Source organism: Stenella coeruleoalba, assembly GCF_951394435.1.
Source record: "Stenella coeruleoalba genome assembly, chromosome: X".
Taxonomy (NCBI): Eukaryota; Metazoa; Chordata; class Mammalia; order Artiodactyla; family Delphinidae; genus Stenella; species Stenella coeruleoalba.
In genome coordinates, this window is record NC_137152.1 from 42,709,333 (window position 1) to 42,733,248 (window position 23,916).

Genomic DNA, 23,916 nt, shown 5'->3' on the forward strand with positions numbered 1-23,916 from the left:
CTTTATAACATATTAGCCCAAATCCCTGAGGACACTAAATGGTTTATTGTACTTGACCTCAAGGATGCCTTTTTTTTGCATCCCAGTTCATCCCTCATCACAATATCTATTTGCCTTCTAGTGGACTAACCCCGGCTCAGGCCAAATGCAACAATATACCTGGACAGCATTGCCTCAGGGGTTTTGGGACAGTCCACACTTTTTCACCCAAGCCCTAGGAAAGGAACTAAGGGAAATACACATGAAAGGAGGGGCTATTATACAGTATGTAGACGATATATTAATATGTAGTCCCTCCATGGAGGCCTCAGATCAAAATACCATTGAAGTGCTTAATATCCTTGGGGCCTGGGGTTACAGAGTCTCTCAGATAAAGGCACAAATCTCAAAACAACAAGTTAAATATCTGGGATATATTATAAACCCTGGAAGTAGACAGTTATCTCCAGATAGAAAACAAGCTATATTAGGCCTAAGCACACCAAAGACAAAGAAACATCTCTGTACCTTTTTGGGCATGACAGGATTTTGTAGAATTTGGATTCCAGGATTCAGGCTAATGGCTAAGCCCCTATATGAAGACACTAAAGGCCCAGATACAGAACTATTACTTTGGAACGGGGAATAAGAAAAGGCTTTTTAATGATATCAAGCAGGTCCTCACCAGAGCCCCTGCTCTGGGTCTCCCCAATTTGAAAAGCCATTCATCTTGTATGTGACTGAAAAGCAGGGGACAGCTTTTGGTGTCCTTATACAGAATCTAGGGGAAGTTCCTCAGCCCATAGGCTACTTTTCCAAGCAACTAGACTCCATGGCCCGAGGTTGGCCTGGCTGCTTCCGGGCAGTAGCTGCCACTGCTTTATTAGTGGAAGAAGCCAACAAGCTCACCTTTGGACAGCCACTGGAAGTCCAGACCCCTCATCAAGTGCAAGGGATTCTAGATACAAAAGGTCACAATTGGCTAACTGGAGGCCGTCTTATTAAGTACCAGCCTTTGCTCCTTGACTCCCCAGAGCTAACCCTCAAAACTTGCCACACTTTTAACGCCACTACACTAATGTTCGCGGAAAGCCCAGAGCTAACACATTCTTGCCTCAAAACCCTTGACTGGGTCTATGCCTATAGGTCTGACCTAACAGACCAGGCCACAGAAAACCCTGAGGAAGAATGGTTTACTGATGGCAGTAGTTTCATTAAACATGGAGTTAGGAGGGCAGGGTATGCTGTTGTGAGCATGCATAGTGTCAGAAGCAAAACCTTTGCCACCTAAAGGCTGAACTGATAGCTCTAACCCAAGCCTTAATCCTAGGGGAAGGAAAGATTGTAAATATATACACTGACTCAAAATATGCCTTCCTTGTTTTACATGACCACACAGCTATCTGCAAAGAGAGAGGACTCCTAAATGCAAGAAATTTCCCTATAAAATATAGGGCTGAGATTTTACATCTCATAGAAGTGGTTCAAAAACCAAAACAGATAGCAGTCATTCACTGCCACGGGCACCAAAAGGGAACTTCTCAAATTTCCCAAGGAAACAACAGGGCAGATCGGGAAACAAAGAAAGCAGTCTTGATGCCCATAACTGAAATGGCATTAATCCCATCTCTTACCCCTTCTAACGTTATACCCAGGTACTCAGCTTCCAAAGAGAACTGGACATGAGACAGAGGAGGAACTAAGGGAATGGATGGCTCGTGGCACATAGATCAGAAATTGCTCATACCTCTCTCTGACCAATGGAAAATTATTATAGGGCTACAAGATTCTTTCCATCTGGGGAGAGATGCAATGTTTATAATTGTTTTCCGTCTTTTTACAGGGAAAAGGCTCCCAGAGACAATTAAAAGAGTTACTTGAGCATGTGCCCTTTGTGCCACCCATAATCCAGGAGGCAACTTCAAGTCTCCCCCTCTTGTTAACCCAGTCCAGCGATGTAGGACTTACCCAGGAGAGGACTGGCAAATAGATTTCACTCAGATGCTCTCTTTCCAGGGTTTCAAATACTTACTAGTCTTTATAGATACTTTTACTGGATGGAGAGAGGCCTTCCCTACTAGAACAGAGAAGGCAACTGAAGTGGCTACGGCTCTCCTAAAGGAAAGTATTCCTAGATTCAGGTTGCCCCGTCACCTTCAGAGTGACAATGGACCTTTGTTTGTAGTAAAGATCACTCAACAGCTTTTTCAGGCTTTAGGGATTAAATACAACCTCCGTTCATCCTGGAGACCACAGTCTTCAGGAAAACTGGAACAGGCTAATCATACTCTAAAGAAAACCTTAGACAAACTCCATCAGGAAAGGTCAGAGTCGTGGTATTGCATGCTGCCAATAGCCCTCTTAAGGTTCAGAGCAGCCCCTAAAACAATCACTAAGTTAAGCCCTTTTGAAATGACATACAGAAGGACATTCCTTACTCTGGACATGCTAACTGACCCAGAAACCCAGGTTCATCTTAAATACATTATAAACCTAGGCCCGGTGCAGAGGCTATACAAGAGCCTGGCAACAGAGTACAGCCCTCTCCAGATGACAGTCCCAGTCACTCTGTTGTAAAACCTGGAGATTGGGAACTTTTAAAGACCTGGAAAAATGAGTTCCCTGGTCATCAGCTACTCACAAAATGGAGGGGTCCTTACCAAGTCCTGCTGAGCACTCCTATAGCAGTTAAACTCCAGGGGGTCACCAGCTGGGTTCATCTGTCCAGAATTAAACCTGTTTCCACTGATATGTTACAAGAACCTGAAGACCTACATTCCAGCCATTCCTGTGAATCCACCCCTTCCTCTGAGTCTCCACAGGATCCGGAGGACCCAGAAAAGCCTGAAAATTCCAGGTGGATGAATGAACCTCTCCAAGACCTGAAGCTTTTATTTGAAAAGGACAAAAAGACTTCTTAGACCCTAGGCTAAGTACCCATAGCCACTATCTTCCTTCTTGCCTTCCGGTACACTTACAGAATAATTGATAGGCTCTGGTAGATTTAGATAACTATTGTCTTCTTTGCTCTCACCTTTGCTTTTGGAATTTACTAAACTTCTCTGCCCATGCTAGGTGATTTAAATATGACTCTGACTGGTGCTACTATGAAGCCTTAGCTTTTCTATGCCTATTTCCCTTATCCACAGGATGGACAGCAGCTCTGGTTCTCATTGCACAAACTCTTGCTTCCTCCACTCTATTGACGGAATGCTGGATTTGTTTACCCTGAGCTAAGTCCATTGTGGACCAGAGCAACCCTCTTGTCCATCTTGTAAGGAATTATAGCCAAGTTCCTGATGGAAAATGGTCTTCTACCAGAGACCCAAGGCTCAGAACGGTAATGTACGGAGTCAGAATTGTTCATTTTCCTACTGAAGAAAATTCTAATGTCTCTTGCCTAACCCTCCCCTTAGCAACAGAAGGAGAATATGAAGTCAAACTGGGAGGACAAAGAACTGGCATTAAAGCACCCCAGCATTTTATAATGCCCCCCCAAGCCAGAATTCCAGTTACTTATTTGTGCTCAAACTCTAACTCGCTACCCAAAGGAAGAACGATCCACACAGGAGAAGCAGATAGTAGGACGGATGTGGATGGAACGGGTTGGTTTTGTAGCTGCAGAAATTTTCCATAACAATAGAATTGGATGGCTAGGTCTTTTTTTTAAAAAAAAAAACATCTTTATTGGAGTATAATTGCTTTACAATTTTGTGTTAATTTCTGCTGTATAACAAAGTGAATCAGCTATATGTACACATATATCCCCATATCCCCTCCCTCTTGAGCCTCCCTCCCACCCTCCCTATCCCAACCCTCTAGGTGGTCACAAAGCACCGAGCTGATCTCCCTGTGCTATGCAGCTGCTTCCCACTAGCTACCTATTTTACATTTGGTAGTTTATATATGTCAATGCTACTCTCACTTCGTCCCAGTTTACCCTTCCCCCACCAGATGGCTAGGTTTTAAAACTTTGGGTGAGTTAGTCTACCGTGCCCTGCCAGGATACATTTTCGTATGCCAGGTAGATAAAAAACCATGCACCATTAATTGCCTACAAAATAACTCCATGCCCACACAGTGTATGCTGGGAACCTTGATTACCCCTTTCTTAATCCACTCCTTAAACGAATCCAAGCACTGGGCCACTTCATTAAAACTGTTCACACAATTAACTCGAGATTTACCTGGTGGCATCCCGGATGCAGACGCCTATTTCTTTGGGTATACATTGTTACCATGGTGGGGAGTAGCCGCCCACCAACATGTCCTTCGAAACTTGTCTTATACTCTTACTACCATAGGTAACAGTACTGCTAACTCTCTCACTAATTTACAGAAGTCTCTAGATTCGCTGGCCAAAGTGGTACTTGACAACTGACTGGCCCTGGATTATCTGTTGGCAGAACAAGGAGGGGTACGTGCAGTTGCCAACACTTCTTGTTGCACATACCTTAACACCTCTTCCCAGGTAGAGGCCAACATTGAGAAAATTCGACAACAAGCCACCTGGCTTCAGCAGACAATTAACCACCAATCCTCGGTATTATGGGGGGGAAAATTGAAGACTGGTTCTCCAGCTTGTTTTCCTGGATCCCACAAGATATTAAAACCTTTCTAATGCACTATGATAATCTAAGTGGGAGGGAAGTCCAAAACGGGAGGGGATATCTGTATGTGTATGGCTGATTCATTTTGTTGTGTAGTGAAGGCTAACACAACATTGTAAAGCAATCATACTCCAATAAAAATTAATAAAAAAAGAAAGGGATTTAAAAAATGTAACAGGAAGTGGCTTTAAAAGTAAAAGTATAATAATATTCTTAAAAAGAAATTAAAAATAGAATTAATATTAGATTCTAATTAAGTTCACTCAAAAGATAAATTAAATTTAATTAATTAATTTTTTGGTATACACAGTTGTTTCCTTTATTGGTTCTAGTAATTATAATTACATGTATTTATTAGAGTTCTTTAATCTTAAAAACTTTAATTTCTAGTGATATCTAAGAATTAAGCAATTGTGAACTGTCATGCCTTCCTATACCAGCATTCTTTTTTTAAATTAATTTTTATTGGAGTATGGTTGCTTTACAATGTTGTGTAAAAATAAAATCATGAACCAAAGAAAAAGAACCTCTCTGATGGGAGGTTTCCATTTTCTTATAACCTTCCTTGTTTCAGCCATACTGATTTATGTTATATTTTGCCTAGTGCTCTGTTGTCTTCCATACTGTTGCAAATTTGCAACCAAGACCTTTCAGTCCAAGAAGGAGACCTGGAACCAACAGGTTCAGAACTTCCATTTTAGAAATAGAGAAATATACTAAAATTTTAAGCCTGAGATTAACAAAGATATGCTGACCTTGTATAACCAACTTCCTACCCTTGCTTGAGTCTCTGATTATAGTAGTCTTTTGCTAGTCTTTAGCCCCTGCTTCTCTAATCTAATTATTTAGTTTGTTTTCTCTAGGGCATCACAGGACAATGGTGGTGCAGGGACTCCAACCACTCCCCACAGCCAATCCTGCTGAAATAACAGAAATCACCCTGGGGCCCCTTAATGAGACAGGGCAAGAGTTCTGTGACCCCAGTTAGGTAGGGTCTACAAGACCCTTGCCAGCCTGAGGAAGCTATGGAAGATAGACCTTTGTCCTTCATCTTCCCCATAAATATTTCTTGGGGGCTACTTCTCTCACGGGGTATTTGAGGCAGGAGGTAGATGCCCTCCCTAGGGCTAAGCTATTGGAGATTCAGTACCGGTGGACTGATACTCTAAGATGAGAATAGTAGGACAATTGAGAGAGGAGGCTGGGCCCTGCCCAGATAGAAGATAAGAGACCACATAGTTCTCATTCTCAAAGTCAAGGAGATCTTCCCAACTAGAAAAGTCCTTGGAAGTCAAAAGGGGAGTGACACCCAACTACCCATAGCCCTCTTGGGTGGAATCCATCTTGGCGCACACATTGGGAGGATCCTGAGGTATACCAAATACGGACTCTGAACCAGGCAAATCAAAATGATTGGCCAAAGGAAACCCAGAAGAAATGCCCCATATAAGTGATTTAAACTACCATGAGGGCTTTATTCTCTTTCTGAGTCCGCCTGTGTCTATCCACATGTACTGTCTCTTTTTCCTTCTAATAAATACTTTACTTGTTTCACTACTTTCCATCTTTGTGGGAATTCTTTTCTGCAAAGCTGAAAGGCCAGGGCCACTGGTCTAGTGGCTAGGATTTGGTGCTGTCACTGCCACGACCTGACCTCAATCTCTGACTGGGAACCAAAACCCTGCTTCAAGTCACTGCATGCTGAGGTCACTTGAGATCAGAAGGAATGGGAGAGGAGGGGAGGGAAGGAGTGAGGAGAAGGTAGGAGGCCATGTCTATTTCCCCAGAGAGACAGCCCAGACCCAGTCCTAGTGCACAAGCTGTCCTGTACTCAAACAGGACAGCGAGGGTGGCTGGCTTACCCGAGGATGAGAAGGTGAAGATGCTTGGCAACGTGCCTACAAAAGAGAGGGGGAGGGATTCCCTGGTGGCGCAGTGGTTGAGAGTCCCCCTGCCGATGCAGGGGACACGGGTTCGTGCCCTGGTCCAGGAAGATCCCACATGCCGCGGAGCGGCTAGGCCTGTGAGCCATGGCCTCTGAGCCTGCGCGTCCGGAGTCTGTGCTCGGCAATGGGAGAGGCCACAACAGTGAGAGGCCCACGTACCGCCAAAAAAAAAAAAAAAAAGAGGGGGACTGTGTTGGTAAGAGACTGATCCATTACATTCCTAGGTACTCTGGGGCCCCCTGGCCTCTCAGTCACCTCCTCCAAAATAAACCCCAAAATCCTGAGCTCAGCATTTAAGTCTTTTCTGATATCTAGTCCCTGCCTAGCTCTCCAGGCTCCTCTGCATGCTCCAGCCCAACTGAACTGACTATTCTTATGAGTGCCCTGCCTTATCTTGCTAGTGACCCTTTGCTTCTGTTTTTTCCTGTCACCTGGAATGTTCTCCTTCCTTTAGCTACTAAGGATCAATTTCTAGTTATTCTTCCAGGCCAACTCAAATGTTATTTTCTCTTGCTCTCTGTCTGTGGTAGGTAGAATTCTAAGATGCCCCCCAAGATTCCCCAGTATACACACCCTGTAAAATCCTCAGGGTGTGATATGGTGAGTTATCACTCCCATAAATAGGTCATGGTATGTGGTGCAGTTGATGAAACAAGGAGATTATCCAAGTGGGCATGACCTAATCACACGAGCCCTTTAAATCTGGGTCTGGAGATCAGAGGCAGAGATGTCAGAGGGATTTGAAGTATGAGAAGGATTTAACAGGAGGGAGATTCTCCATGGCTGTCTTTGGAAGATGGACGGGGCCACGTGGCAAGGAATGCAGGAAGCCTCTAGGACCTGAAAGTGGCCCCAGGGGCCTCTAGAAGCTGAGAGTGACTGCTAGCCAACAATCAGAAAAAAACAAAAAACCCAAAGAAAACAAAAAACCCCCCAAAAATCCCACAGCGATCTCAGTCTTAATACAAAGAACTGAATTCTGCCAACAACCTGAACGAACGTGGAAGACAATGAGAACTCAGTCTGATAGACACCCTGATTTTAGTCTTATGAAATCCTGAGCAGAGAACCTAACTAACTCTTGCCTAGACTTCTGGCCCATAGAACTGTGAGATAATTAATGGGAGTGTTTTAAGCTACTAAGTTTGTGGTAATTTATTATGCAGCAATGGAAAATTAATACATTGCCCCTCCTCTGGGATCACACAATGCCTGTGAAAATTCTAACTGAATGGAAATGAAAGCTCAGGGATCTTTGTCAGGGGAGCTCTTTGTTCAATTTTTGCTAGCCCTGCAGAACTTCCCTGAGATTCCATGCTGTCTCCAGCTCCTCCCAGAATCTCCTCAGAATTGCTGTCCCAATGTGGATTTTCTGCCAAGTGTAAAAGAAATAAGAGAAATCCTTCACACTCTGAGGGCAAAGATGTCCTCGGCCCACCAAAGGGGAGACTCTCCTTCTGACCAGGAGAGTCTTCACTGGCTTCCCAATCTGACCTGCACATTGCCAAGACTGAGACCTTATGTTCTCCATAGTACCTTAGTCTTTCAAGCTCAGTTATGTTCAAAATTCTTTCTTATAGCATTTATGCATGCATTCATGTGATCATTTATTTATTCATTCAGGCACTGTTCAAGCATCAGGGATATGGTGGTGAAAAAGTCAGTCATGATTTCTGACCTGGTGAAGCTCATATTTTGGTTGGGAAGGCAGGCATGAATGAAATTATAATTACCAATGATGACAAATGCTATAAGAAAAAAGAACAGATTGACGGAGGGAGTTGCAGATCCTTGACATAGTCTGGGGCAGTAGGAAGGGGTGAGAAGGACATTTGACCTGAGATTTAAGGCATGAGCTGGAGTTTGAGTGGCAATGGAAGAGATGAGAGTGGTAGGTAGGGAGCAGGGCAAGGCAGGTCAGAGCAATTTTCAAGCAGGGGGAACAGCTTGGAAGAGGTCTCTGAGTGGAGGCAGGGATGGGGGTAAGGCCCATTGGAGGAACAGGAGGCCACTGGGGCTTGAGTTCAGAGGGTGAGTGGGAGAAGGTGAGGTCAGAGAGGTATGGGATAGAGGGCAGATCATGCAGGGCCTTGAAGCTCATAAAGAGGACTTTGGACTTTATTCTAGGTATGATAGGAAACCCTTGAGAGGAGTTAAGTAGGGAAGGAACATGAAGTGATCTATGTTTTGAAACGATCGTTTTGGGCTTCCCTGGTGGCGCAGTGGTTAGGAATCCGCCTGCCAATGCAGGGGTCATGGGTTCGAGCCCTGGTCCGGGAGGATCCCACATGCCACAGAGCAGCTAAGCCTGTGTGCCACAACTACTGAGCCTGTGCTCTAGAGCCTGCAAGCCACAACTACTGAGGCTGCGTGCCACAACTATTGAAGCCCATACACCTAGAACCCGTGCTCCGCAACAAGAGAGGCCACCACAATGAGAAGCCCATGCACCACAACGAGGAGTGGCCCCCGCTCGCTGCAGCTAGGGAGAGCCCGCGTGCAGCAATGAAGACCCAACACAGCCAAAAATAAAATAAAATAAAATAAATTTATATAAAAATAAATGATCCCTTTGGCTGCTGTGGGAGAATGGCCAAGAGAATATCTCAAGAGAGGAAGCAAGAAAACCAGTGAGGAGGCTGGAACAGTTTTGTTGGTGAGGCACAATGGTAGTCTGCCCTAGGATAGTGAGAGTTGGGGTAGTGAGAAGTGGGTGCATTTGACAAACATATTAAAGGTAACAGTGTCAGGAATTGAAGATGGATGGGATATTGGGAGGGAGGGTGGTGAAGGATAGGGGTATGTCAAGGATGTCATGCCCAAATTTCTATCTCTATGACTTATTGCCACCAACACCTGGTTCTAATCCTGTCCTACAAGGTCACCCCAGGAAATGTCACTCCTCTCAGGAAGGCAAATAGTGAAGTGGTGAATCACATTCAGCATGGGACCAGATTATGTAGGTTCAAATCTCTTACTAGCTATGTGATGTGGAACAAGTTATTTCACTTCTCTGTGCTTCAGTTTCCCCATGAGTAAAATGCAGATATTAAGAGTTTTTTGGTGAGGATTAAATGAGGACTACAAGTACAATATGTAGAGCAGTACCTGCACATAGGAAGAGCTAAAAAATGTAAACTGTTATTATTTCACAGTCTTTGGGAAATTTAAAGACAACTGTCATCATCTTCCCCAATTTTTATATCCCTTTCATTAAGCAGGGCTGTTCATAGAGCACAAAAGAACCAATCAGAGCTGACTGGCCTAGTGATGCTCCAATTTATAACCCCACATCCCTTCTCTGCTTGGGAAGCATGAGCAATTCTCTTGTCCAACAAAGCAAATGTCAAAGCCATAGCTTGGCCAGTTCATTTCTGTGCATTCCCCAGTCTTAACATCCCTTCTCTCCCAGGGCCTCTAATTATGTGCCTATGTGCTGAGGCCCAGAGAAGTTAAGTAGTTGGTTCAACGTCTCAAAGTAAGCAAGCAAGCAGTTTGAATCACAAGAATTTGCACAAGCTTTGTATACTTCTAGCTCCTGGTTCCCTCTATTCATACTGCTCCCCCCCCTTGTGGCTTGACCTCTTGCCTATGGCACTCACCATCTTTGTCAGGAGTGAGGAAGGTATAGAAAGCCGGTGGGTTCAAGGACTCCACAAATTTGGACTCCTCCATTGACTCAGACAGCAGCTGTAGCTCCTCAGGGATAAGGAGCAGGATGACCGCCTCAGGGAGGATGCTAGAAGGCAGCAAGACTGGCAGGTTTGGGGGGTTGCCTTCTGGCATAGGCCTGGAGCTGTTGGGTAGGCCCATTGTTGGGACTCCTGACACAGATGGTCCCAGAATTTTCCTGGTGCACTGGGGCTCTGGCAACAGGTCATGCTGATGCCATAGCCTTCCAGGGGGCAGCAGAGAGGGCAGGGTGGGGTGAAAGAGAGTAGGGAGGGGCTCTCCAAGGACAGAAATTGTCATGGAACTGCTGGGACTTGTAGGACTTGAGATAGTGCTTAGAAGTATGCTAAGGCTCTGAGGAGGTGGGGACCTGAGTTTGTCAGGTCTGGAGGGTAATGAGATTTTGGGTTTATTGGGGATTGTTGTCTTAGGTTTGGAAAGTGATAAGCTTAGGGGAGTTTGATGAGGTGGGGCACTAGGTTTAAGAGGTGATGGGATTTTAGGGGTCTTGGGTAAGAGGATCCCAGGTCTAGGGTACGGCAGGTTGTTTGGGGTCTTAGGAGCAGGAACACTTGCTCTGGTGTGTGATGGGTATTTGAAAAACTGATGTGTGGAGACTCCAGCCCTGGGCTGTGACAGACTTTTGGGTGACTGTGATGTAAGTACCCCAGGTTGGGGGTGTGATGGGGCATCTAATTTAGGTTGTGATGGAGAACCAGGTTTGGGATGCAGCAGAGTAACATGTTTCATAGAGCCACCTTTGGGCTGGGCTGGGGTGCTAGGATTCAGAGGTGGGACTTGTGTCTTGGAATTCATGGGTAATAGGGTACCAGAATTCTGATGTAATGGCGTGTTGGGCTTCAGAAGCAATAGGCCACCAGAATTTGAGGGCACAAAGGCAGCAGGTGGTATCCTAAAGTTGGCTGAGCCAAGTTGCCAGAATCCTGTTGTGCTGGAATTTGGGGCTTTGGTGTGCGAGGGTGGATGGGGTACTAGGGCTCTGACCCAGTGGCTCCAACTCCTTGGAACTGGGCAGGAGTAGTTGAGGATAAGTAGAACTTTGGTTTCACAAGCCTTGATTTGGGAGAAACCTTGGGAACCAAGGCTGGCTGGGCTGTGCTTGCCCTTAGGCCATGACTGCTGGTGGATGAGGGCATGATGGTGCCTAGTCCATCTGCGGTGAAAGTCTGTTTCCTGACTTCAGTGGCTTCTTTGGGCTGCACCATGACCAGTGATGTCAGAGGTGTGACAAAATCTTATTCAAAGGACAGGTTGAGGACTTTGGAAGCCAGCAGGTGGTGAGTGCTGGCATCGTGAGCTTGGAAGTGTGCCTCCAGCAGTTCTCCAGAGGTGATGTTGGCCCAGAGGCAGCGTATGAAGTGGGCTACATTGGGGGCTGGCTCCCCTGGGCAACCAAAGACATTCTGGCTGCTGTTGGTGGCCACCTCACTGTGGCAGGCCCCGAGAAGCCGACCCCTGGGGCCACGGGTTGCCAGGTAGATGTCTAGTTCCTGCTCTCCTGGTTGCACTTGGCCTGCCACCACCAGCTCCGAACCACCAAAGTAGTTGGGGAAAAAGGCCCAAGGTGAGGCCCCAATCAAGCCACCTAGGTAGTCCAGATGCACATCTACCAGTAGAGGCATGGAGATCTCTTCACAGAGGCCCTCCAGCTGTAGGGCTGTGTTGGTGTCCTCACATATGGGCCAGGCTGCTCCTTGGTTCTCCAGGGACAAGCGACGCAGCAGTGGGAAGTCAGCATCATCCCCAAAGGCCAAGCTGACCTTGGGACACTCTGTTGTCCAGTGCCTGACGGATGTTGGAGAGGATCACACTGGGAGTTGTCACTCCAGCCAGGGGCTCCCCATCTGTCAGGAAGATAATGAGAGGGATCCTCCCCACACTGTGGCCCCTCCCAGGCTCCTGGTTTCTATGGTTCAGCACTGAAGTAGCTGCCAGCAGAGCTGCATTGATGTCAGTCCCTAATTGGAGAGCAGACTGTGAGACCATTTTTTCTAGTAACTTCTACCCGCATTGGACACACTGGGTACCTCACCAACCTCCCAGGCAGAGTCATATCTCCTTATCTTTGCTCACACTGTTTCCGCTGCTCATCCTTCCCAAATCCCCACCCCCACACAGGCTCCCTGAGATCTGACAGTGGGGCCCACATGTCCTTGGTTTTTATCACTCCCTGTCTCAGACTGCTCTGACTGTTTCCTGGGGGGTTGTCTCATTCTCTAGTCGGATTGGCAGATCCCCAAGGATAGCATCTCCACCTCCATGCTACAGGGGAAAAAGGGCTGAGTTGTCAGGAGGTGGTGGGTGGGGGAGACTTCAGTAATCGTCTGAGAGAGGATTGATCAGAAGCCAAAATCAGGGCAGCAGCTTGCTCAAATACTTAGAAATAAATATCTAGATTATTGATAAAAAAAAAACAAAAGTTTCAGCAAATTCTTTTGAGTATGTGCTTTAAAGAGGAGGAAATTCAGCCCCAAAGAGGAATGTGTCCTAAAATACATGGAGATTTAGCTATGCTCTTTCCACTAGGCAAAGAAACACAGAAGGACAAAGGGACATATTTGTGTAAAATGTAACAGTGATATTTCAGACATTATGAGAGGTGAAGTGGATGGGTGCATGAAGGGAGGGTTTCAAGAATTTCCCATGTAACCACAGCCTGCCAATTTGGGGGGGTAGGTCTAACACAGCCAGCAGCTTCCACGTGCCCCAGGTAGTCCTTGGCACTGGGGACATTCTGGATGGTGGCCTGGATGGAGCCTCTGGCTTTCCAGACACTAACTGTGTCAGAAATGGAGATGATGTTGAAGTAGTCGCTGACCGGCAGGTTACCAAGGATCACACTCATGGCCTTTTTAATCTGTGGGATATAGATGATGTGAAGGAGATGGACCAAGACTTGAGGTCTTGTTCAAGACTGAAAGGCTCTTTCTATACAAGGTACTAAGTGTTGTATGGTTTTAATGTTCTCTGACTCCAGCACTTTAAGTCTAGGATTCTTAGGCCAAAATGCTCTATAGGCTCTAATGGATCAAAGCCTAGAACTGTACTGTCCAATGGTAACTGCTAGCCACATGTAGTTATTTAAATGTAAATGTAAGTTAGTTACAATTAAAGAAAAAGTTAAAATTCTGTTTCTTCATTTGCAGTAGCCACATTTCAAGGGTTGCCAGCAGCTACTGTACTGGACACTGTTTAGAACATTTCTATCATCAAAAAAGTTCTACTGGACAGTGGTGGTCGAGAAGGTTCAAGTTCTATGCTTTCAGAGAGCTAGGATTCATGAGTTCTATGGTTTCTGAGCCCATGATCAAGGATTCAATGATTCGAGGGCCCTAAAGTTTAAGAGCTTTACGACTCCAGGTATTTATAGCTACCTTTCAATGACTTTGCATGCTTTGGTTCTCTGTTCTCTCTAATCTGTTCTTCTACCTCAATTTCTGTTTCTTCCAGGCTGGTCTTCTCACCAGCCTCCAGATAACCTAGATTCTATTTCGTCTCCACAACTTTGTCCTTTACTTATTCATACCTTCATAGTTCCTTCAGTTGCTCTTTCTCTGGGCAGCCCTTCCTTGATTGCCTAGTCTGATCCATGCCCTTCACACCCAGATATTCCCTGTCCCACACTATTTGCTGACTATCTTACGTGGAATATTTTCATTCTCCATACAGACCTTGAGTCCTCTGAGAACAGGGCTTAGATTGCTACTTCCTCTTGGCTCCCTTCTCCATGACAATATTTAGTATAGGGCTACGCTCAGGGAATACAATATGTAGGTTCCAGTATTAGGGTACCATTTATAGGATAATTGCTATGCTCCTGGCAGTGCAACTTTAGATGCATCAGCTTATTTCATCTTCACAGCAACACAATGAAGAAGGTACTAATATTATCCTCATTTTACAAGAGATGACATTAAGGCTCAGAGAGTGGAGTGGCTAGCTCAAGGTCACACAGCTAGTCATTGATAGACCAGGGACTCAAATCTGTATTTTGGAGGTGGTAAATCCAGTGATTTTAAGCATAATATACACCTTCAACCTTTTATAGAGGTGTGGATTCTAGAAACCACAGGAAGGACATTTGTGGCTTGCCTTTCTCTACATCTTAAACTGATAGAAGATACCTTGAATGCTTTTAAGGGAATCAGAATATTTCCTGCCATAAGATGAACTCAGGGGATAAGTCACACATTCTGGGATCAGGAGCTGAGCACCGGGGACTTCCCTGGTGGTCCAGTGGCTAAGACTTCACACTCCCAATGTAGGGGGCCCTGGTTCAATCCCTGGTCGGGGAACTAGATCCCACATGCCACAACTAAGAGTTCTCATGTGGCAACGAAGATCCTGCATGCTGCAACTAAAAAAAGAAAGAAAGAAAAAAAGATCCCACATGCTGCAAATGAAAAGATCCCACATGCCACAAAGAAGATTCCACAAGCTGCAACTAAGACCTGGAGCAGCCAAATAAATAAATAAATATTTAAAAAGAAAAAAGGAGCTGAGCACCATATTCCTGCTTCCATTGAGAGGGCTGACACATAAAGGATGGCTTCCCTGAGAATCTCCTGTTATCCAGGGACAGATTACGTTTTTAAAAGTATGTTGTTTAATCTCCTATTACTTTGAGATTTTCCAGCTATCTTTCTGTTGCTGATTTGTAGTTTTATTCCATTTAGTCTGAGAACATACTTTGTATGATTTATATTATTTTAAATTTGTTAAGGTGTGTTTTATGGCCCACAATGTAGTCTGTCTTGGCAAATGTTCCACATGAGCTTGGGGCAAATGTGTATTGTGCTGTTGTTGGATGAAGCGTTGTGTAGATGTCAGTTAGATTCAATTAAATGATGGTGTTGTTCAGTTCAACAATGTCCTTATGGATTTTCTGCCTGCTGGATATGTCCATTTCTGATATAGGGAAGTTGAAGTCTCCAACTATAGTAGTGGATTTGTCCATTTATCCTTGCAGTTCTATCAACTTTTGCCTCATGTATTTTGACACTCTAATGTTAGGTGCATACACATTAAGGATTATTATGTCTTCTTGGAGAATCGACCCTTTTACCATAATATAATGCACCTTTTAATCCCTGACAATTTACTTGCCCTGAAGTGTACTTGGTCTGAAATTAATATAGCTGTTCCAGCTTTCTTTTGATTAGTGTTAGCATGGTATATGTTCTTTGCATCCCATTACTTTTATCTATCTGTGTCTTTATATTTAAAATGGGCTTCTTGTAGAAAACATAGTTGGTTTTTGTTTTTGTTTTGTTTTGACACTGACAGCTTCCGTCTTTTTATTTTTAATTTTTAAAATTTTGTTATGGTAAGAACACTTAACATGAGATCTAGTCTTTTAAATTTTGAAGCAATTTTTAAGTCGGCCGTACTGTTTTTTTTTTTAACATCTTTATTGGAGTATAATTGCTTTACAATGGTGTGTCAGTTTCTGCTCTATAACAAAGTGAACCAGCTATACATAAACATTATATGGAAGCTTCTGTCTTTTAATTGGTGTATTTAGACAAGTCATCATTAAGGTGATTACTGATATAAGTAGATTAATATTTGCTATATTTTAAACTGTTTTCTCTTTGTTTCCCTTTTTTTTCTTTGTCTCTTACTCTTTTCCTGCCTTCTCTGGTTTCAGTCGAGTGTTTTATATGACCCCATTGTCTCTCGTCTCTTAGCATATCCATTATGTTAAGAAAATTTCTTAGTGGTTGCCCTGGAGTTTGCAACATGCCTTTACAACTAATTACAGTCCACATTCAAATAACACTATACAGCTTCATGAATAGTTCAAATACCTTGTGACAGAGTAGTCCAATTCCTCTATCTTGTCCTTTATAACATTGCTGTCATTAATTTCACTTATCAGTAAACTATATTCACTGAATACATTGTTGCTATTATTATTTTGAACAAATCGTTATCTGTTAGATCAATTAGTTAAAAAATAAAATACATTATTTTACTTTTATTTATTCCTTCTCTAACAATCTTCCTTTCTTTATGTAGATCCAAGTATCTGAGCTATCCCGTTTTCATTCTCTATGGAGAACTTCTTTTAACATTTAGCTGTGCAAGACAGGTCTACTGGTGACAATTCTCTCAATATTTGTTTGGCTGATAAAGTCTTTATTCTTCACTTTGGAAGGACAATTTTGCTGCATACAGAATTCAAAGTGAGTGGTTTTTTCCTTCAACACTTTGAATGTTTCACTACACTCTCCTTTTCCTTGCATGGTTTCTCAAGAGAAATTCAATGTAATTCTTATTCTTGTTCCTCTATAAGTAAGATATTATTTTCTGTGGGCTTTTACAGGATTTTCTCTTTGTCTTTAATTTTCTGCAGGTCGAATAGGATATGCGTGCATGCACATTTCTTGGTATTTATCCTGCTTAGTGTTCTCTGAGCTTCCTGGACCTGTGGTTTGATGGATGTAATTTATTTTGGAAAATTTGTATCTGTTATTCCTCCAAATATTTCTTCTGTTACTTTCTTTCTTTTCCTTATGGTATTCCCATTACACATGTTACACTTTTGTACATGTACACAGTTCTTGGATATTTTGTCTTTGTTTTTTTTTAACATCTTCATTGGAGTATAATTGTTTTACAATGATGTGTTAGTTTCTGCTCTACAACAAAGTGAATCAGCTATACATATATCCCCATATCTCCTCCCTCTTGCGTCTCCCTTCCACCCTCCCTATCCCACTCCTCTAGGTGGTCACAAAGCACTGAGCTGATCTCCCTGTGCTATGCGGCTGCTTCCCACTAGCTATATATTTTACATTTGGTAGTATATATAAGTCCATGCCACTCTCTCACTTCATCCCAGCTTACCCTTCCCCCTCCCCGTGTCCTCAAGTCTATTCTCTACATCTGTGTCTTTATTCCTGTCCTGCCCCTAGGTTCTTCAGAACCATTTTTTTTTTTTTAGATTCCATATATATATATTTTTCATTCTTTTTTCTCTTTGCTTTTCAGTTTGGGAAGTTTCTATTGTCATATCTTCAAGTTCATTGATTCTTTCTTTGGCCATGTTCAGTTTCCTAATGAGCCCACCAAAGGCATTTTTCATTCCTGTTACAGTGTTTTATATTTCTAGTATTCTTTTTAATTTTCTTAGGATATCCATCTCTGCTTAAATTTGCCATCTGTTCTTGTATGTTGCCCACTCTTCCCATTAGAACCATTAGCATATTAGTCATACTTATTTTAAATTCCTGGTCTGATAATTTCTAAGCTCTGCCATATCAGTTTGGTTCTGATGCTTGATTCATTTCTTCAGATTGTGTTTTTCCTTTTAGCACTCTTTGTATATTTTTGTTGAAAACCGGACATGAGGTATGAGGTAAAAGGAAATGAAGTAAATAGACCTTTAGTGTGAGGTTTTATGTTTATCTTGTTAGGAGTTAGGTTGTGTTTGTTGGTTGCTGCAGTTGTGGGTGTCAGAGGCTAAAATTGTTTCTAGAGTCCTTGTTTTTGTTTCCTATGTTGTCTTGGATTTCCCTAGAGACTCTTTCATAAATAGAGTACAGGCTTCCAGTTCTTTCAACTGTAACCTCCTGCTTTTACACAGGAACCCAGCTGATATGGTGGTCATGCATGGGGGGAGGAGAAACATTCTATAGTTCTAGGATTAGGTCTCAGTCTTTTAGGGCACCTAGCCCCTGGAATATGCTCATCACAAGTTCTTTCAGCTTTTATCCTGCCTTAGATGAAATGGGAAGACTAAAAAGGTTTGGAGTTGGGTATATCCCTTCCCATACATTAAAGGCTAGAGGAGACAGTTTTCAATACTTCCCTTCTCCCAGTTTGGTTATATTCTCATAAAACACAAGTCAGTTAGCCTTAGGTCGGATGGGCTCTGTGGTTCAAAATGTCAAGGTAAAAAGGTTACACTGTCCCAAGACACTAGAACTGTATATTTCTAGAACCCTAGAGTACAATGGTTTGAAACGCTGCTTCCAGAACTTCATGGATTCAGGCTCTGAAGTCAAAATCTCTTTGGCCTATGGCTCCAGGATTCTGTTTCAAGGGTGCTATGGTAGGTGAGGTACAAGACTGAAGCCTAGATGGACCCAGGACTCTATGGCTTCTAAGCCCTATAAGGCCAGTGCATTGTATTCTTCTGGCTATATAGTCAAACAAAACAAAACAAAACAAAGCTGTGGCCCCTTGACAGTTCTGAATCTAAAATGACTACAGTTTTAATGTTTTGACTCATGCTTTATGATGCCAGAGTACTCTAGCCCAAAGTCTCTATGACTCTGGGCCTTTATGAGACCTGGAGGTTTGTGGTTGAGGCTCTTGATGGATTCAGGCCCCACAGTCCTATGTTTCAGTGTTCCTATGATTCTGTGGCTCCATGTCTACGTGGCTCCTGATATGTAAGGTACCAAGACTCTAAGGTAAGCCTAGGCCTATAAGGTCCAAAGGTGATGGGATGGCAGGGTGTCTTGTCTCAGGGAACCACTGTACCAGCACTCTCTGCTTTCTGAGCTTTCTAAATCAAGAGCAATGAACGATCCCCAGGGTCCTTGTTACCTGCTTCATTTTGGTACCAAACATGGAGCCGCTCGCGTCAATAACAAACACCACGTTTTTCTTAACAGGTGGAAGGCTTCTGGGTGCAAAGTAATGAACAAAATAGCCATCGCAAATCTGGAGAAAAAGAAGTGGAATCAACAAAAACTGTGAAAGCCAGTCTAAATCAAGTCCCCTCTTATTTTGCTGCATAAAACCCTGCTCTTTTCCTTCCTAGGCCTTATCACTGTTGCTATTAAATAGGCATTTGTGGGATTGTTTGCTCAATGTCCATCTCCTCCACCAGAAGTGTATCTCTGCTGGTCAGGCTGCCAGCCCAGGGCCTGCCCCTGAGCTGTGGAGAAAATGAGACTGGCTTGTGGCCCAAGGCTCCAGGGATCAGGATCTCTGTAATATGTGAGTTCCTGTCTGTGAGAGCTGGGCTTGCATAGTCTTGAGGGCCCCTAGGGACGTTTTGCCTGGGCTCCAGGAACTGAGAGTGTTGTTTTAACCTCCCTCTATAGAGTGAGCCTGGGGCCCGGCTCCATTGCTGCCAGGGGCTGGGAGTTTGCAGGGCCTCCCTCTCCTCCTTAAACCTCCTTTCTGCTGTTGCTGGGCAGAGCAGGGAGGGGAGGAGGGAGCAGAGGCTGAGTGAGCTATTTGTTCAGAGGGGATTGGTTAGACCAGGTGCAGATGCCTTGGGCTATCGGGGATATGATTGGCTGCTGACCCCCTTCCCCCACTCCATCTCTCCTTCTGCAGAGCCTGGGGCCTGGGACAGTTGAGGGAAGGGGAGGGGGAAGCTGGAAGGGCCCCCAGGACCAGTGGCAGCTCAGCCTAAGGAAGTATAGGCTTGCTGAGGGTCTGAGCTGCCCAGGAGCCTGAAGCAAGCTCTGTCCTGGGATAACCAGCTTATTCTCCTCTCAGCCCTTCAGGCATTCTCCGGTCACAAAGCTGGACACACTATCTCCTCCCATCTTGGAGGGCGGGAGGGGGGTGGTGGAGAGCAGGAAGGAGATGGGAGGACATCTTGCTCTTCCCCTCCACCCCAGCCTTTGAATTAATTCACAAGCACAAGCGTAGGCTTTGTCTGCACTTTTTCCTGGCACTCTACAGCAGTTCCCCAAGCCCTGGGTCAACCATCCTGCAACTGCCCAAGCCACAGGCAGAGTCCAGCTGCCCTTCTGTGTTCTTCCCATACCTGGGTAGGTGAGAGCTTCTGGGAAAATCACATTCCTACCTCTCCATGGTCCCAGGCTCACCAGTGACCCCACACCTCACATCCTATTATGTAAACCAGAGGCATGACCCAGGTCACCAACCTCTCACACTCCCTTCAACTGTCATGCCACCCCATTCTCAGGAAATGCCTCCCCTCCCTCTTCATGAAAAAATTAAGGGCACCAGGCCATGTCCCTTGGACTGCCCACCCCACCCTTGCGCAGGGTCCACACACCTATATGCCTCCTCCCTCTACTGAAAGACAAAACAATCCTTCCCTGACCCCATGCATGCCCAGCCTCCAGTACCTCCTCCACCAGCCAGACTCCTACTCTCCAACCCAGCCCATGCACCCGACTGGGTCTTCTTTAGAGTTTAAAAATGTTGGTGTCTTTTCCATCCACTAAGACAACCTCCATTCATCCCAATCCCACCCAAACTTCAAATCAGCTCCTTTCTTCCCGGTAGCATGCCAAGGTAATGAACTCGGCAGCTGCAATGGTCTTCTCACCTCCGGTTTACTCCTCTGCCCACTGCAGCCTGGCTCCCACCCCCACCGCTGATCCATCTCTCACCAAAGGTAGCAACGACCAGTTGGTTGGAAAACTCAGTGGGTGTATTTCAGTTCTCACCAGACTGCACCTCCCTGATATATTTCACAATTGACAATCACTTCTGCTCCTCAGAAGAATCTTTTCCCCTGGGATCCAGAGAGGATGAACACTCCTTATTCTCCTACCAGCTCTCAGGTCCATCGGATTCAGTCTCTTTCTTCAGCTCCATTTCCCCACTGTCCCTTAAACAGTGTTGCCTAATATTTGTCTGTCATGGCGTGCAAAGAGAATGATTACGTTTGTGTAGCACAATGGAGGGAAGTGGTGGGGATTTACAGCCCTGAATAGGCTGATGGCAGCTCCGTGGGGCCAGACACCCCAAGGGCTGTGGAGATCAATAGCTCCTAGACTGGGAAGCTCTACCTTAGCAACTGCCATCCTGGGTCTGCTCTTCTGGCTCTATACATTTGGCCTGGGTCACCTCCCTAGCTCTCTTGGATTCAACCCCTGAATCTCCACTGCTGACCCCACAACTCTTTCCCCAGTCCGATGCTCTTCACTCTTCCCCCTCCACAGCTTCATACACACTCACCATTGGACCTGTTCCCTTGGATGGCTGACGCCTCCAATGTATGCTGCCCAAACAACAAATTCATTACCTTCCTCCCATCTCAGCCTTGCGTGTCTTTGTCATTTAGAGGCACCATCATCCACATGGTCACTCCAGATACAAACCTGAGTGTCACCCCTGAATCCTCCTGTGTCCCTCACTCCTCACATCCAACCAGCCACAAATTCATGCTGGTTTGATCTGCTGGATATGTCTCAGGCCCAACCCGCCTCGCCATCCCAAACTAATGAAGTCCAAATTTAGGGCTCCTTTCCCTCTGGTTTCCCTGCTTCTCCTGGGGCCCCTCCCGTCCATGCATCGTTGCAGCAGCTGCAAGGTCTGGTCTTTCTAAACACAAACCTCATAGCGTCATTCCCTCTCAGGGCTCCCTGGGCATGTTCAACATAAATTTTATGTTCCTTATCAAGCCCCTGCAGCACTCATGGCCTTCAGTCTCACCTCTTAGCATTTCTTGGGCCTCAAATCAAAACTCCAGGAACTCCAATCCACTTGTAGTTCCCTACACACCCCTGGATATTTCCAGCCTCTATTCTTTGTATCATGCAGCCCTCAGTTTACTAGACTGCCTTTGCCTTCTGAGAGCCCCCCTTCCCAACTTGGCACACTTCTTTGAATTCTTTAAGACCCAGGTAAGGCTCCCTGACCTCCTCACCCCTCATGATGGCTTCCATCATACTTATGTTGTCATTGATAAAGCACTTCTCATCTTGTGTCATTCTCGTGTCTCTCTGTTTCACCTGGAGACAGTGAATAAGATCTGTGTGTGATTCACTTCAGGGTTCCTGACATCAGCCAGCAGTGGGCATAACGGATTAGGTGCCCATGGAGTAAATGTGTTGGGCTTTGAAAGGCGGGCATACTCAAGTAAAATGGGAGGTGAATTGAGGGGTTCTTGGTTGGGGGATGCAGGAATCATAGCACACAGTGGATGGGAGTATCAGTCGTACTATTTAATGCCTAGTTCCGTCTGTTCTATCTGTATCTTTACTCCAGGCAATGATGGGAGAGGTAAAGAATGAACAAGCAGACAAATGTCTCAGTTCACACGTGCACGCGCGCGTGTGCACTCACACACACACACACACACACACACACACACACACCAGAACACCGGGTTAAGGCCCTGCTGCCACCTACTGGCATGATACCCTCAGCTCCTATTCTGAGAGGGTGAATTGCTTCTATTCCCCTTACACAACAGGCCTCTGTTATCCCTCTGTGCCTCTGCATATGCGATTCCCCTCTCTCTGCATGCCCTCCCCTTCATCCTATCGGCCCAGGTGGAGGTAAAGTCTATTCAGTTTTCCTATGCTAACTTAAAGGCCAACTCGTTCAGGAAGGCTCTCGTGAAACCCTCCTCAGTGGTATCCATACGTAACCCATTACATATTTATACACAGCCCTTAGAACCTTTTATGACTGCTCTGGCTCTATGTATCGAGTTACCTCAGGATGGGACATTTCCAAAGGGAGATTAGGGACTGTGTCCAACTCATTCCTGACTTCCCAGAGTCACTGAGGGCAGGACTGGGCTAGAGATGTTTCCAGCTTGATGGAGGTGAGTCCACATATGAATGAATGAATGAATAAGTAAGTGCATGAGGAGAGGTGTAACCAAAGCACTATACTAGCCCAGAGCAGAGAGAGGAATTGTAAGTGGGGTGGGGTCATCATGGAGGTGGCACTGAAGCAAGGTTTTCAGGGATGAGGAGGACACTCACCAGTGGAAAAAGGAGGGAGAAGACATTCCCAGGGCGGCAGACAGTATGAGCACATACTCAGGCACAGATGACTGGCAGGTTCAGGTGCTTTGGGACATTGGTGTGTGGTGTGGCGTGGTGTGGGGCAGCTGGAGGATGGTTTGTGTGCTGGAGGCAGTGAGAGGTGTGGTGGGAGAAGCAGGCTGGGACCAGACCTCTCAGGCTGCCATGCAATTGTTGTTGTGAAGCCAAGGGTCCCGGATCAGCCTCTACCCCTCTGGTAGAGCGTGGGACCTCTGCACATTCTTCGTGAGTGTGTGAGCTCAGAATTTAAGGGCTCCCTGTTTAGGCAAATGGCTCAAGTGAGGCAAAAAGAATTTTTAAAACTTAGAGACATCCAGAAAGCCCAAGAGAACATGAGAGTATCAGAGCTGCAGAAAGTGTGAGAGACTAATCGCTGGCCAATGGTTGCCTTTCCGAAAGGTCTGGTTAAGAGTGGGCTATGACTTGCTTCAGTTAGGAATGTATTCACCTGGATCTTGATTCAGTTTATACAGTTCCGGGTGTCCAACCCTTTGGGGGACACATGTGCCTCACCAGGTGTGAAGTCATGTGTCGCTACACACCGTCCTATCCGTGTTCACTAGTCCTCACTGATCCCTAGGGAGAAACAAACGTGCACCTTGTGGAGGCCAGCGCCTTGTTTCCCAGGTCTGTCTGACTCCAGAGCCCACGCTCTTTCCATTCTCCTGGCCCTCTCACCTGCACGTCTCCAACGATGTCCTCCATGACTACATCATACTGGACCACGAAGTCGGCCCTGATGCCTGAACTGGAGAAGGCAGACTGGTCTTGCAGTGTCGCGCAGAAGGTAATTCGGACACTGGTCTCTCCTCTCTCAATCCTGGTGGATGGGGGCGAGTCAGCCTCACCTGCATGGGTGGGGAGGGGTTAGGTGGGATGGAGAGCTCACCAGGCAGAAAGTCAGGTAAAGGGACATCAAAAGAGGCAATATCTGGGGAGGGTGAGAAGTAAGCCCTGCAC

At 45.3% G+C, this 23,916-nt stretch overlaps 1 protein-coding gene across 1 annotated transcript in view; it reads right to left on the reverse strand.

The window, feature by feature from the left end:
- The window catches only part of ITIH6 (inter-alpha-trypsin inhibitor heavy chain family member 6), a gene marked incomplete at both ends in the record, with an annotated part of 48,054 nt that overhangs the window by 7,056 nt on the left and 17,082 nt on the right, over nucleotides 1-23,916 (reverse strand). Inside the window, 11 exon segments of the mRNA XM_079910955.1 lie at nucleotides 6,452-6,487; nucleotides 7,815-7,907; nucleotides 10,138-11,124; nucleotides 11,127-11,189; nucleotides 11,192-11,238; nucleotides 11,240-11,463; nucleotides 11,467-11,991; nucleotides 11,993-12,186; nucleotides 12,914-13,085; nucleotides 18,788-18,904; nucleotides 23,635-23,804. Coding sequence (XP_079767081.1) covers nucleotides 6,452-6,487; nucleotides 7,815-7,907; nucleotides 10,138-11,124; nucleotides 11,127-11,189; nucleotides 11,192-11,238; nucleotides 11,240-11,463; nucleotides 11,467-11,991; nucleotides 11,993-12,186; nucleotides 12,914-13,085; nucleotides 18,788-18,904; nucleotides 23,635-23,804 — 2,628 coding nt within the window.